Below are 15,613 nucleotides of genomic sequence, written 5' to 3' on the forward strand. Positions count from 1 at the left end.
CTACCTCAGCCTTTAACCATTCTCTAAGATTGTCAAAAGTGGAAAATAAAGGAGAGAAACAACTAAGGACAGATATTTACATAATCATCTAAAGTTGACATTATTAATTACCACTACAGATAGTGAGTACGGAGATTCACAAAATCATCTTAAGTTGGCAATATTAATTACTGGTACTACATATAGTAAGGTACAGAGATTTACAAAATCTCTAAGTTGGCAATATTAATTACTACTATACTGGAATGCAGAGAATTAGAGAATAATCTAGAGTTGGCATTATTAAGCACTCTTACGTACTGCTAGTAAAGTACTAGAGAAATATATCTAGATGATCTAAAGTTGGCAATATTCCATACTAACTACAGATACTAAAAATACATATTTTCATAAAATTATTTAGAGTTGAGAATATTATTTTTTAATAAAAATAACCACGGAAATCACGGAAAGAGCCGCCGTCCACCACATCGTGCCGCTGGCCGCTGTGCCAGCCACACCGGGCAAGCTCTACGGTGAGCGACAGGTGTACTCCACTGCCCCCACATCCCCAGAAGGCCAGAAGCCAGAGCCGCGTCAGACGCGGGCCCCTCTATCTGGCCCCGGAAGCAGGGCCCGTCGTTGCTTTCGCAAACCTTCGTAGCCTTGTTTTATTTCATCCATGCTAAAGTTTACCTTTTATCCCATTAAATATTTAACATATATATGAAATATTAAATATAGACTAAAAAATAATTAATTATATAGTTTACAATTAATTTACAAGATGAAAATTTTAAATCTAATTAGTTCATGATTTAACAATATAGTACTACAGTAACACACGTGCTAATAACAGATTAATTAAGTTTAATAAATTCATCTATAATTTTTTTTTATTAGTACCAAACATTTATAACAGCCTACAACTTTACGCACTCTAGATTGACCTGGCAAACGCCAAAATTTGGAGACCCTTTTGACCCTTTCGTTGCTTTTGCTTCTTCTCTCGCCCCACCCTTCCGCTTTCACATACAGGGACTCTGCACAATCAATTTCCCCCTCTGTCCGCACCCAAACCCCGGACGGCCCCACGCGCTCCGCCGTCGCCTCGCCGCGAGCGATCGCATTGGCGGCGCCCGCGCCTCCAGGGTCGATGGCGGAGGGCTCTTCTAGGTGAGCGCGCCGGCCTCCTGCGATCCTTTTGCGGCGCCGTTTCGCGCCTTTATGGGGCGGTTGGGGGGCGAGTTTTGAATTTCTCACGCGTGTTTTGATTGGTGGCTGGTTCTGGTTGCAGGGGTTACCCGTCCAGACTCCGGGGACGGGTGGAGATTGGTGCTCCATGAACCCGACGTCGTCGAGGTGTCGGCGGAGACTGCCGCTCAGTGGAGCTCTTCCCGTCGCAAGAAGCTGAAGCTGCCCAGGTGGAAACGCGTTTCTCTCACTCTCTGTTTCCAAACCATCGTTTTTTTTATTCGGCGGTAGAGAAGTTCTAATGCGCGACTGGGGTGTGGCGATTTGTGAGAATAAAGGGTCCACAACTTTTTGGGTCGCGTATACTGAACTTTTTGTGAGAGTGGTGAGCCCCGTGGTTTGGTAGTGCTCACGTGAGTATATTGTTGGGGAATTGATTTGGGTTGGCAACCGCGTTTAGTATCGGGTCGATTTGAGTTGAACGAATTCAATCTAAACTTTCTGGTGCTGGATTATGATGCACTTTGTGCTGCACCCTTTTGTTATCTGAATCGTGTTTGCATTATTGATATTATAGCTTCAAGCAGGTGTCTGGTCTTGCAGTCTGCTGTTCTTTACTGCCCATTTGGATGTCGTAGTGATTACTTTGAGGAATTCCTTGTGGTGGTCGTGGTCTGTTCTGTTCTAGGCCTTTTCTAGTCAGCATTTGGATGATCAATGGAAAGCTGTGATAGGCCTGGTAACATGCGTGTAGTTATGTATGTACATCAACGGAGATCAGAATATACCTCAGTCTCAACAGGGTCTAGGCTAATTTGGATAGACAACTTATTTTTTTTGTGGCCTGCTTCTCACATTTTACTTTCTGCGGAGTATTTATTTACCATGGCTGCACGCTAGTTTTATAAATCCTCTCCTGAAATCAAAAGAATTTCCTTTAAAGCAAACGTAACACATGTCAGTCACCTGCATGTCTAGCATTGGTTATGGCATTTTCATGCTGTCATGCAGTTATGAATTTTCCTTCCTCTATCCACTGCGAACTTTGGAGTTAATCAGTTTGTATTTTAGTGATTGATTTATGGAATGTTTGGGGCTACCTTATTATTATTATTTTGATTCAGGAATAAAAAGCATTCGGGCCACCAACATCCACGAGTGAATGAGTATAGCCATCCAATACAACTCTTGGGTTCTTAGACCAAACTCTGCAAAATGGAACCCAAACAAAAGGCAACACTCAACAGTGAGCCAGCACTAAACTAAGGAAAACTTAAGCCTCTATCCTTCTTTGTTGTCGCCATCCCAATTTTCCGAAGACTTTGATCACCATGATTTCCAAATGATGACACCCTTCCTCAGTGCCCCTCTCTCTTCCTCTATAGATTATTATTTCCTTTGGTAAGATCTATTTACAATTCATGTGATTGTCTCATGCTGTAACAAGGTTTGCAACTTTTTTTTGGTGAATCATTTCTTTGCAGACTGCAAATCTAAAATGATTCTTAACTTGTTATATTTCTCTGTTTTTGCTTTCTGGATGTACATGGTAATATGTGAGCATCAATTTCTTATGAAAAGGCAGCTTGTTTCTTTCAAAACTAACATAGTATCTGTGAGCTGTTCTTTGTATTCTGGAAATGAGATTATTCATGAGTTTGGTTTTGGCTTTGTTCAGGCTTATGCTTGGTACATGAATCTTGATTATCTAAGTTTGTTTTTTTTTAAATGTGCCAACATGTTGTTATGGTGCCACAAAACCTATCTGTTCTAAATATGTTACATGTCCGACATATAGGTTATTCCTTTTGACATAATTGAACTTGATGCTGATGATGATGATCCTGATGGAGTTATGATAATTGGTGAGAAGATATCAAATCAAAAGAATAAGCAAGCACTTGTTCATATGGATTGGCCAGAGCATACAACGGTGTTGTATTTCGTGTACTTGTTTTTTATTCCCTTGGTTATTATACTATGCCAGTGGTTTACTTTTCCTTTTCTGTTCAGGAACTACAGAGCGGTATGTCTACAAATTTGGCTGGCCCAAGTGTTATTCCTGTCATAGATGCTTTCTCATGGAATGGCCTGGGAGGTCATCATGACAATGTTGCTGGTCCAAGTGCTATTCCTGCCACAAATTTTTATCCTTGGGATGGCCTAGGAGCATATCATGGAAACAATGTTGCTGGTCCAAGTGCTATTCCTGCCACAAATTTTTATCCTTGGGATGGCCTAGGAGCATATCATGGAGGTGCACTGTTACCCCCATTTTATTCTAATGAGTTTGTTGGGGCACCTGGAGAGGATCACAGTAATAAATACTATAATTATAGCACTTCACTGATGGAAAGTGGTAGCAGCTTTAACTCTAGTGCGAATAATTACATGGATGTTCCACCTGGTGCGGGAGCAGTTTTACCATGGGGGTACATGCCTTCAACTGAGATGCCACATCAGCCCAGTCAAACTAAGGTCGTCAACAGTGAAATTGATGAAAAGTATAAGACATTTAAACAGTTTGATACTGTTAGTGACTACAGTGACAATTTCTATGCATTGACAGGCCAAAGGGATGTTCATGCTGTTAAGAAGGTAGCTGTTTAAACTTTGGACATGCTCTATCTTCACTTTATTTCCTCACAATTTAATATCAAGTTGGTTTATAAACAGCCATCAAAGGCCTGGGTGAAGCGGATTCAACATGATTGGAAAGTCTTAGAGAAGGATTTGCCAGGTAAGTGGCTATTGTTTTCTATTCATGGTCTAATTTTCTAAAGGTGTTACAGGTTTGTTAAATACAGATTGATCACATAATGTTTGTCCTTTACCCTCTTATTTCTACACGCTCAACAGTTCAGTAGACGCGTCGATCTTTAAAAATTCTCATGTGTGTCTAAAATGACTTCTAGTTCAATCTTAACCAGAAAATGCCATGGATGCAAATTGTTTTCCTGCGTAGTGCAATATTTTCATGTACTTACTGGTACTTTCTTCTAAATCGAACAGAGATAATATATGTACGAGTTTATGAGGATAGAATGGACTTGCTTAGAGCTGTCATCGTTGGACCAGCAGGCACTCCATATCATGATGGGCTTTTCTTCTTTGATGTCTATTTCCCTTCTCGATATCCAAGTAAACCTCCGGTGAGAATATTTTGATGCCCTATGTATCTATGGAAGCTTGTTTTCCTTTGTTCTCCGTTTATAAGAATATGCATGACAATAGATACGATTGTTCTTTCAGCTAGTGAATTACCGATCTGGAGGATTGCGGCTTAACCCAAATCTCTATGAGTGTGGTAAAGTCTGTCTTAGCCTCTTAAACACCTGGTCTGGTACTGGATGCGAGATGTGGAACCCATCTAATTCAACCATGTTGCAAGTCCTGGTCTCCATTCAGGCCTTAGTGTTGAATTCCAAACCTTATTTCAATGAACCTGGGTATGCAATGCATGCTAACACTTCTCAAGGCGAGAAGCAATCTATGGCGTACAATGAAGAAACATTTCTGCTATCCTGCAGAACAATGCTCTACTCTCTTCGGAATCCACCAAAGGTATGGAGATGCATGACCTGTTTGTGTTTTTGCTTGCTATATAAGTTTTTGTGAATACATCTATCTCTGTTTTCTTAAGCAACTACTCTTTCTCCACAAACAATGTCTTTGTCATTTGATCCAGTAGCCTTCCGTTAGATAGGAACAGCTTTGCTAAATACTGAGAATTCTTCTTAAGCAACCACTCTTTCTTCACAAACAATGTTTTTGTCATTTGATCTAGGAGCCTTCCGTTAGATAGGAACAACTTTGCTAAATACTGAGAACTCTCGGAAAGAGTATTAGAATGTTAGATCTGTGACCTCCCCAAGGGAAATTTCCTTGAACCGCAAGGTCGAGAAAAGGCCCTGAAAGCTGGCTGCCCAGGACGTACCTACAGCACGTAAATCTCACAGTGAGGGACCTTTATTTTCGTGCAACCCAGGATTTGAACCCTGGCTGGCAGCCTCCCAACCTACCACCACGCTATTGACGTGTTTGCACCTTTGTGGAGTAGATTGAGAAAGCTAACAATGAGCTCTTTATGAAAAAAAGGCTTAACCCTCGTCTGACCATCTTAATGCTTCCAAATCTGAAGTGTGTTCCCTTTTTCAGCATTTTGAGGACTTCATTGTTGGGCATTTCCGCAATTATGGGCGCAAAATCCTGAAAGGATGCAAGTCATACATGGCCGGTGCCCAAGTTGGTTGCCTTGTCGGAGATGGGGTGCAGGATGTTGATGAGGGTGACAAAAGTTGCTCCAACAACTTCAAGGCCTCACTTAAGCCGTTATTCGAGGACCTACTGAAGGAATTCACCAATATAGGAGTTAACTGCGATGAATTCCGGAATCCTGGAGATACTAAAACTGAAGCAGACACCATACTGAAGTTATAGCACAGCAAGCAATGGAAGTTCAAAGTAGGGAGGTTGACACTTGACTGATTTTGCTTCGCAACAGGAGCATTGACAGATTTTGCTGCTGGGGAGGGGCATAGTTGGGTTCTATCCCCAGAAGGATGTTTGGGGGCACAAAGGCCCACAATAAACCATGTGCAACTAACTGACCCCTGTTTTTGGGCGTTAGTTTCTGTATAAATCCTCCCAGTCTGCCATTGTTTTCTAGACACAAGTTGCACGTGGCGTATTCTATCTAGAATTAGAAACAGTACTTTTACATCAGTCTGCCATGTGTACCTTTTGCGTGATGTTACCCCTGTGCACCTTGGAACCTTTGTCTGCCGGCCGGTTTTTATCCTCTTCGTTTGTTGGTATTTGTTGGTTTCAACCAGGCTTATTCAAAGCCAACAGTGTTTTTCTCTCACAATAAACCAGCATCAGCTAGCCTAAACCAGTCCAGAAACCGATCAGCGAACACGCTGTTTATGTCCGTATTGCTCTTGGTGTTTACGGCCGATCCGGATAAGCGACAACGCTCTCTGCCATGCTGGCGCGCTTTGTTGGACGTCGGTAGGAGCAAGTCCAAACTCCAGTCGCTGGCCCCGGGAAGGAGCTGCGTTTGGTTTGCTGCTACTATTTGGCATTTTGGCTTGCTCCAGCAATCCAGCTAGTGCTGGCAACTTGCAGTTCATTTTTCTTCCTCTGTGCACCCAGGTCGGAGCGGGCTGAAATTTGGCGGGCTGCCCAGTTTAGCAACAGGCGTGTCTTGTTTCGTGGAGACTGGGGATGGATAACGGTGACTTCTCCATTCTTGCGCACTCCGGCTGTGAATTTTTTTAAAATTTTAACCCTTTTTTTAATATAATTTTAAATCTAACGCTGTCAGTTTTTTTTAAAAAACTAACACTTTTGGCCGCGCCTATTGTCATGGCGCGGCTAAATGCTTGTGCCGCGCCATGCATGGCGGCGCGGCAGAGGTGTTACGTGGCGGCGACCATCACCGCTGACCGCTGACGTGGCAAGGCTCTGCCGCGCCACCGATCTTGGCGCGGCAGTGTCGCGCCCTGATCTGTGGCGCGGCAGAGCCCGGTATAACCACCGCCGCTGCCTCTTGCCCGAGCAGTCGGCATTCCGCGAGAAACGCAGCAAGACAGTGCCGCCGCGCCCGCCTTCGCCCGCGCCTGCCCACGGCCGAGGACGCCGTCCACCGCGGCCGCCGTCCGCCCATGCCAGCTAGCCCGCCCGCGCCAGCAAGCCAGCCGATGCAGTAAGCGAGCCGCGCCTGCCAGGCCGCCGGCCGCCCGGTGCAGCCACCGCGCCCGCACGCAGGCGCGCCTCCCCCTCCGGCCAGAACCTCCGGTCACGCAGGGCGGCTGCCCGCCTAGGTGCTGCAGCGAGGTACTCCACTAATATAGTTAGCACGGTTAATAAAGTTAGTAAAATTATCAAAGTATAGCTAATATAGTTAGTAAAGTTAGTTTAGTTATTATACGTAATATAATAAGTTAGTATAGGTAGTAAAGTAAGGTAGTTTAGTTAGTACAGTTATTTACTCTAGTTGTACATTGGATTTAGTCTAATAAGTTGTTGTAGTTAGCCTTGTATAGATGTTAATATTTGATTAGTTAATATAGTTATAGTTAGAAAATGTAATAATGTTAGTATGGACATTACGTACGATGATTTCGACGACGTGATGAAGTTTCTTGAAATGCTTTTGCAGATGGATTGTTGTATTAGAGTTTTGTTCAGAGGAAGTGTTAGAAGAGAAGATGGTATGATTGATGATATGGAAGAAGAATTGGAATGGTTTGATAAACCTCCTAGCTTCAACGACCTTTGTGTCTGTTTGAATACAAAGTTTGGGAGTGATTTCACACTCAAGAGGAGGTTTGATACTGGGAAGACTAGGGCACACTATATCCTCATGCCCTTGCGCGACCCTGCTCACTGGTCCCGCTACACAAGGGTTCTTCAAGGTTCCAATATGTCCGTGGCTGAGGTGGTGGTGGAGAATGGGTACAGGATGTATGGTGTGCAGGACGGCCCGTCCATTGATGGTTTTGGAGGCAATGAACAAGAATTAGGTGTCGAAGGGGAAGCAAGTCAGGATAACATGGATTTGGACGGTCAGTTGATGCATGAGCAGTTTCATTCAACTGCAGTAGGCTGCAATGACTTCGATGTGAATGAGTTCGAACAGGAAGAGGAGCAAGAGGAGGAGGACAGGATCGATGATGTAGTTAGCAGTGATTCAGACGATTCTGATGATGACTAAGGAGGTACAGATGCTGTGGCAACACCGTCTGATGCCATGCCAGTACCGGTTCATACTATGCCATTACCAGTACGAATCGAGGTTTTATATGGTGTCCATGTTCAGGGTAGACTAGTCACAGATTTGGTTGCAGATGATAACCCCTATGATTCATGGGCCAGAATTAGCGAAGCGCAGCAGTATGTTCCACCACCACCTTACACATCGACTGAGCTTGAGCAACTAAGGTCCAAGAACGTACCTTTTAGGGGCGTTCCAAACTATAGGGATGTCAGCATGATGGATATGGTAGTTTGTGATACCGGTCTCCAGCTGTGTAGGAATTCATTGTATAACCATGAGAAAGAACCCCTTAGGAAGGGGATGCTATTCAACACAATGTCAGAGATGAAACTCTTCCTTTAGGACTATGTTGTGTACCACCATAGACCATACACCATCACTCATTCAGACCAAGAGTTGAGGTACCACTTGATATGCAAAAACGGTTGTCTGTGGAGGTTAAATGCACGAAGGAGACAGAGTGATGGCAAGTGGAGAATAACTAAAGTTGTTGAACCCCACACTTGCCTAGACAATAGGGGAAAGGAAAATCATCAGCAGCTCACTGCATGTTACCTTGCCCATCGTATATTGGGCCTCGTTGATGACAATAACGACATCTCGATGTCTTCTTTACAACAGTTCATATCTGGATTCGTTAGGTACGATGTGTTGTACGGAAAGGCTTGGCGTGCTAAGCAAATCGCTCTCGTGATTCGATGGGGTACTTGGGAGGAAGCATACAACAGGGTGCCCCGCATCTTATGTGCAATGCATTATTACAACCCTGGCTTGAAATGGTTTGTGGACACCGGAGGGATGTTTTTTCGGGACCCATTGAGGCATGTCCTCTATCGTGTGTTCTGGTCGTTCGCGCAAACAGAACATGCATTCTAGTTTTGTCGGCCAGTCGTACTTGTTGATGGCACTTTCCTGATAGGAAAGTATAGGGGCACCTTGATGATAGCTGCTGCTGCTGATCCTAAGAACCAGATAGTACCCGTGGCTTTTGCTTTGGCAGAGGGAGAGAACAATGAATCGTGGTCTTGGTTCATGCGGCTACTATGTGTCCAAGTGCTTAGCCCAACTCGCACTATATGTTTGATCTCCGACTGTCACGCAGGGCTTCTTAATGCTGTAGGTGAGCAAATAGATGGGTTCCCGCCTCTAGTACATAGACGGTGCATGAGACACTTTGCCGCAAATTTCTAGCGGTGTCAGCGGAAGAAGGAGGTATGTGACAAAGTAAAGGCTCTATGTTGTGTACGTACAGAGCACGAGTTCAAGGAGACAAAGAGAGAACTAGACAAGATGGTAAATGTAGCGGGAAAGGCCTGGTTAGAGGCGTAGATGGAACAGAAGGCTCAGTGGGCGTTAGCATATGACGAGGGAGGTTTTAGGTATGGCATCATGACTACTAACTCCTTGGAGTCCTTCACCGTGTATTCAGCGGAGTTCGATCGTTGCCTGTGTCTGGAATTGTTGAGTTCTCATTTTATAAGTACAACAAATATTTTATGAAGAGGTGGGAACTTGCATAGAGGAATATAGCTGAGCAGGGACGTTTTGGAAAGGCCGGAGCTGAACATTTGAAGGAGGCCGAGGAATTGGCCAAGCAGCACACCGCCGAGCCGTATGGACCCCGCCGCCATATCTTTAGTGTACGGGGCAAGGGTGGCACAAGCTTGGGCGGCAAACGTTATGGTGGATGAAACTACCAAGTTGATCTTGAGAAGGTAGAGTGCAGTTGCAACGTCCCTCAGATCATGCATGCCCCTTGCTCTCATATGATCACGGCCTATAGGGTTCGTAGGTACAACTATAAGGATCTACCATATATGTCAACCTTATATCTCTGTTCGAACACCGTTAGTATTTGGGAGATGAGCTTTGAGCCATACCTAGACCCAACACAGTGGCCACCTTATAATGGTTATGATTATGTGCCGCATCCGGATCTAATGAAGGTAGGGATGGGTAGAAGGAAGAAGAAGCGACTGAAGGGGGACATGGACGCTATGAGAGGGTACGGCGAAGACATGTATGGCGGGGGAGACTTCAATGAGACCCGTGGTAGAAATCTTTGCTCCGTTTGCAAGTAATCTGGCCACAAGGCTAGCCGGCATAGAAGACAAGGCTAGCCGGCATAGAAGACAATAGGTGATTTTATATTGTGTTCGTATTACATAACAAGTAGTTCAAATTGTGCTATGGTACATGTCGACGAAATATGGTCAGCAGTCTACCTAGGGGTATGCCCAAGGTAGTAGATTGTCGGCAAACAGATGCGCAAGCCACAAACAAGACGGTGACGCAAGACAGACACGAGGTTTTATCCAGGTTCGGCCGCCAAGAAGGCATAATACCTACGTCCTGCGTCTGATTTGTATTGTTGTATGTCAATGAGAGAGAGATGTTTTTTAGAGGGATCCCCTGCCCGCCTTATATAGTCCGGGGGCAGGGTTACAGATCTGGAAACCAATCCTAGTTAGTTACAATTGCCATATGTGGCTGGATAAGGATTCCTATTCTAACCGACCAGGATCCTGCTTGATCGTCAAATCCGCCTTGACTCCTTGTGCGGGACTTCGATCAGGTTGGCTAGGCCACACGTCGTCTTTCGGGTGGACCGAACCCATTGATCCAGGTCGGCCCAAGCTTAGCCGTAAGGGTATAGGGGTTAATACCCCCACAGCTAGTCCCCGAGCATCATGCATTATGCTGCGACATGCCATTTTAACCTTCTCCGACAAGTAGAGCTTGAGTCCTTGACGCCTCTGACCACCGTCATCACCAGAGAAGTAGGTTGTCTGAAGAATGTATGGTGCTCTTAAGAAAAAAGAAAAAGATTTATGTCCTGAGAAGTGTGCCCACTTGTATTTCTGAAAAGAAATGTAAGTGGTCTTGAAACATAGCGTCCTTGAACATCAGAGGCATAGGGGTCGAAAAAACAAACACATTCACCGTAAGGTGAAGTGTGCCCACTTAGTCCCCGAGCCTGGTAGTAGGTAACGTAGACATGTGGTGCCAGGGTCTAAAAAGAATTCCCAGTTTAGTTGAAAACCCAATTACCATACAGGCAAAACGAGACGCACCGGCAGGTGCATCGTACCGACGTAGTCCCCGAGCTTGCTGGAAGGCGAAATATGAGCCTTGTAGCAAGGTCTAAATAAATGTCTCTCAACTGTATGTGAGTACAAATCACATGTAGCCGAGGAGGACCATTTTCCAAGCAAAGGTCAGTCAGTCCCCGAGAACGGCAGTGGTTGGAGCAGTCCCCGAGCACGGAAGTGGTCGAAGCAGTCCCCGAGCACGACGGTGGTCGGGTCAGTCCCCGAGCACGTCAGTGGTCGGAGCAATCCCCGAACACGATAGTGGTCAGAGCAGTCCCTGAGCACGTCAGTGGTCTGGGCAGTCCCCGAGCACAGGAGTGGTCTGGGCAGTCCCCGAGCATGGGAGTAGTCTGGGCAGTCCCCGAGCATGGGAGTGGTCTGAGCAGTCCCCGAGCACGGCAGTGGTCTAGGCGGTCCCCGAGCATTGTAGGAGTCTGTTCCATCCTTGAGCACAAAACAAGCATCGAAAATACGAACACCATTAATGTATTTATTTGGTGCATTTATTTATCTCCTTTCTCTGCCAAGTCTAGTCTGACACGCCTGGTCAAAAAAGCAGATGGGTATAGTATGTCATTCTATCTTCTTACTCCTTTCTGGCAAATAGTCGCTTGGCACCTGTATAGAGGTGCGTCAGTGTGGGCCCTCTTTCACTATCAACGAAGAGGCGCGTACACTGGTAACAAAGTGGCGCATTTATTGGCGTAGATCTCGAGGTTGTGTGAACAACCGTCTACGGCGCGTGCGCATGTCTCCCAATAATCTCAGGCGGACAAAATGATGGAGCTCTTTGTTATTTATAATGTAGATCTGGTAAGTTACTCACACTGTTCCCCATTGTCATTCACCGCCACAACCTTCTTCTTCTTCTCGCCGAACCCTATTCCTCCAAAAATCATCGCCAATCCCCTTGCCACCGCATCCACCCCCTTAGTAAGGATAGACTAATGGCAAAAAGAGACGCCCAGAAGAAAGGCGAAGTCATGGCGAAGGAGTGGTGGAAGTCGCGGAGCAATGAGCAGACCATCGAAGACCTCGTCGCCATGGGAGTGCTCCACAACAAGGCACTCACGGGATGGCGTGCGTCGGAAGGAGAAAGCTTCCCCGATCCACAACCAGGTGAGATTGTGGTTTTCGAAGACTTCTTCAAATGGGGTTTTGGGATTCTAGTGCACCCTTTCCTTTAGGGTCTCTGCTTGTATTACGAGATTGGGATTTGCAATCTGCATCCCAACTCGATTCTTCTTGTCTCCACCTTCATCCATCTCTGTGAGGCTTATGGTGGCTTCCAGCCCCATTTCAACCTCTTTTGCCACCTATTCTATCTTTGGAAGAAAGGGAGCGGTGGCTCGAAGATAGCCGGAGGCATCTACCTGAATCTGTGCGATGGTATGAAAGCCCAATACTTGCACTGCGCTTGGAACACCTCACTGGATGAGTGGTACAAGAAATGGTTCTACATCCATGAAGAGCCGAACACCATCACCCTGTGCGACGTGGGGCTGATTCCGGAGAAGAAGAATAGCTAGACAGAGAAGCTTGAGAACTTGGAGTAGATCACCGAACTGCTCGGGATGATCCCGTGGGGAAAGCTAGATGGCCCAAGTGTGGTCGGGAACTTCATCAGCCGAAGGATCCAGCCCTGCCAGAAGAGGGTTCATCCTGGCTTCGAGTACTAGGGGAGCGCAGATCCAACAAGGACTAGGAAAGAGGCGCTCGACAAGACAGAAATCAAGGCTAGGATTGGCGAGCTATTCAACCTGGCCGATCCCAATTATGTCAGGCTGAACGACATCGAGCACGCCTTCAAGCTGGCCCAACCTCCACCAAAGGTAAATGATACTTCCTTTTAACTGTAGAGTCATGTTTTAATAAGAAATTGACTGTTGTCTCCGTTATGTGTCTCAGATTAATGGTCGTGACTGGGCAGCAGTGTTCGTGTCTCCACCCCCCGATGTGGATTACCCACAAGTTGTCGGCCCAGCCGCCCAGACCAGCGCCAGGACCGATGACGTCCACTGGGCGGCACTCGAGGCTGTGGAGGATGCATCGACCAGAGCCGCTGGCAAGCGCCCGGCTACCAACAAACAACGCCAAGCCATCTTCCCCCTTTCGGACGATGAAGCAGAGGATGCGGACATCTTTCGGCTCGTCCCTCGAAAGAGAAGGAGACAAATGGGGTCGATGGAGCAGGGTACCTCCTTTGTGCCAGCAGTGATCACATCACCGACCACTGCAACACAGAGGATAAGCGAAGGAAATGCCGAGCATCAAGCCCCGACGCCTGTACCGCTGGTGGAAAGAGTTCCGGTGGAACCTGCCGAGCACGCGGAGCAGGGGCGGTCGAGGAGACGCTCCTTCGCCACATCATTCCGCGCTTCAAAGCTGTAAGTATCTATAACTTTGATGTAAGCTTGCAATTTGTATTGAATACTATTATCTTCTGAACTTTTCTCTGATAAATTAGGTCGGCGTCCATCAAGGACCCCGACCAGCTAGCCGGGTGCGGCACAACTTCGCCAGCAATGGCGGAAAAAACTGCCCAGCAGCCAGCCGTGGAGGAGCCTATAGAAGGAACTCCGCCGGGACCTCAGCAGGTGGACGACTAGACATTAGTCCCCGAGCGGCTGGTCGAGAAGACAGCCGAGTAGAGTACCAGTGCTTCGAGCACAAAACCTGCTGAGGTGGATACCTTGGCGCCAAGGGAGCCAGATCAAGCCGAGGAGCAGCAGCCAGAAGTGGCACAGAGCACTCTTGCAGATGCAACGACTCGTGGAAAAGCCCTAGTGGTCGTGGAGACTGCAGACTCTAGACCAGCATCGCCTCCTGAAGAGGACGAAGTAGAAGAGGTCCTGGGCCGTCCCCAAGATAAGCGACAACATGTATATATGTCACACCGGTGGAACGACGAATGGGTTATGCACGAAGAAATCCCAGAGGTCGAAGAGACCCTAAGAGTCGAACGGGCGGCAAAGCGTCTGGTGACAGAAGTCCAGGTATGTTTGGCTTGACCACTTGACCTTGTTATGTAGTCGATCTGTCTGACTTAGCTTATTTATGTGCAGGACTTGATGAAGACTGCGAGGTACCGAAAGAGGTGCTTCGATCAGATTGAGGGAATCACGGTGAATAATAAAGAACTGGTGGCCGAGGTGGAACACTTGCGTCGCCAACTTGAAACCGCCGACCAGAAGAGTATAGAGCTAGAGACACAAAACCAGAACCTGGTCGGCCAGCTTAATAATAAAGAGCGGGAAAGAATAAGTAAGTTGTCACTTTATCACAGCAAGTGTGTAACATGTATTGTTGTGTTGTTGGTAGTGACAGCTATAATGCAGGCTTAGAAGCTGAAGTAACCCGCCTCCAAGAGGGGAAAAGCCGCGTGACCACAGAGTGTGGTCGTCTGAAGGAAGACAACGAGAAACTAGCATGCAGCCAGTCCCAACTCCAGGACCACACCACCAAAATGAAGGAGGAACTAAAAAGTAAGTATTCCAGACCACCTTTCTCATTCTGTTGCCCGCCTTGTCTTGTCGTGCCATAACATTTGATGTCTTGTACGGTGTTCAATTTTAAAAGTCAATGCCAAGAGACATCTGGAGGCCGTGATCAAAGAGCGTAATGGCTAGAAAGCACGATGCCTCGAGGTCACTGAGGAGCGAGACACGTGGAAGAACCGGTGTCAAGAAGTGGCAACTAGCATTGTCCCTGTCCTCGACCTTATCGACCCGGCGCTCACAGAGGAAGAGCCAAAGACGCCCCAGCTCGGACTGGTCGAGAGATGCAGTCAAGCGTGGGGATGGTTCCAAGAGTTCGTGAAGGAGGCAGGTGAGTACACGGGTGCCCATGTACTAAGCATGGTACGTGCTCACTACCCCCTGATCGATCTCAAGTGCCTGGAGGCTGGGTACCCGAAGGAGGTAGATCCAGACAAGGTGGAGGAGCTTTGGACGGCCTAGCTAGACTTGTCATCGAAGATAATTGGCGACATTAACCTGTGTGGAGGTGGGGCAACACCTGTACAGGGTACGCCATTGACGAGTCAGCTGGAAATGCCATCAGTTGCAAGCCAACCAATGAAGCCTGCGGTCTCGACCAGCCAGGCATCGGTGGGGCCATCTCCTTCAGCTCGACTAGCACAAGAGTCCCCGAGACTCGAGTAGGATGTCGGAATCGGCGAGCAGTAAGTGCTACGCGCCCCGACCAGCCAATGTAATAGGCTTAGAGCTATAGAAGGAGGACATAGTTGTGTTATTGTAAACTTTAGCCTCTTCAGGCAAGCTTGTAATAACGTAACTGTATATCCTTATAAGCTTGTTTGCTTTGTATAAAATGTATTTAAGCTTAAAACTTTATGTTGGTGTAACTAAGTGAGAACATGTTAACGTTCTATTTAGTTGGACCATTTTGCTCGACATATCATCCTAGATAGTTTGTGCGGCGTTAGTTTGTCATGTGGTCGGAGTGTGAGGTACGGTGACCTATGCACACGTAGACGTGGATAAGTCAAACCAAGGGGGACCTGCCGATCACCCATAACATAGAGAGCGGATCCCATGCATGT

General features: G+C 46.7%; 1 protein-coding gene across 3 annotated transcripts; it reads left to right on the top strand.

The window, feature by feature from the left end:
* The first annotated feature begins 1,523 nt into the window (after positions 1-1,523).
* Positions 1,524-5,898, top strand: LOC136452696 (putative ubiquitin-conjugating enzyme E2 38). 3 transcript variants are annotated; one of them, XM_066453285.1, is made up of 7 exons: positions 1,524-2,574; positions 2,972-3,106; positions 3,196-3,771; positions 3,850-3,913; positions 4,186-4,325; positions 4,426-4,737; positions 5,332-5,898. In XM_066453285.1, exons 2-7 carry the CDS (start codon positions 3,029-3,031, stop codon positions 5,611-5,613), a joined length of 1,452 nt encoding a protein of 483 aa, XP_066309382.1. In that variant the 5' UTR covers positions 1,524-2,574; positions 2,972-3,028; the 3' UTR covers positions 5,614-5,898. The 3 variants fall into 3 exon arrangements, with proteins under 3 accessions (XP_066309382.1, XP_066309381.1, XP_066309383.1); XM_066453284.1 differs by having other exon boundaries at positions 1,531-2,574; positions 3,187-3,771; XM_066453286.1 differs by lacking the exons at positions 1,524-2,574; positions 2,972-3,106 and having other exon boundaries at positions 3,325-3,430; positions 3,540-3,771.
* The last annotated feature ends 9,715 nt before the right edge of the window (positions 5,899-15,613 follow it).

The sequence above is a fragment of the Miscanthus floridulus genome, chromosome 5 (genome assembly GCF_019320115.1).
Source record: "Miscanthus floridulus cultivar M001 chromosome 5, ASM1932011v1, whole genome shotgun sequence".
Taxonomy (NCBI): Eukaryota; Viridiplantae; Streptophyta; class Magnoliopsida; order Poales; family Poaceae; genus Miscanthus; species Miscanthus floridulus.

Excerpts from the sequence above, each read along its gene's own strand:
- LOC136452696 (XM_066453284.1), top strand. The coding sequence starts at position 3,029 with ATGATAATTGGTGAGAAGATATCAAATCAAAAGAATAAGCAAGCACTT. Across the intron at positions 3,914-4,185 it reads CTTAGAGAAGGATTTGCCAG|AGATAATATATGTACGAGTT; the intron begins GTAAGTGGCTAT and ends TAAATCGAACAG. Across the intron at positions 4,738-5,331 it reads CTCTTCGGAATCCACCAAAG|CATTTTGAGGACTTCATTGT; the intron begins GTATGGAGATGC and ends TCCCTTTTTCAG.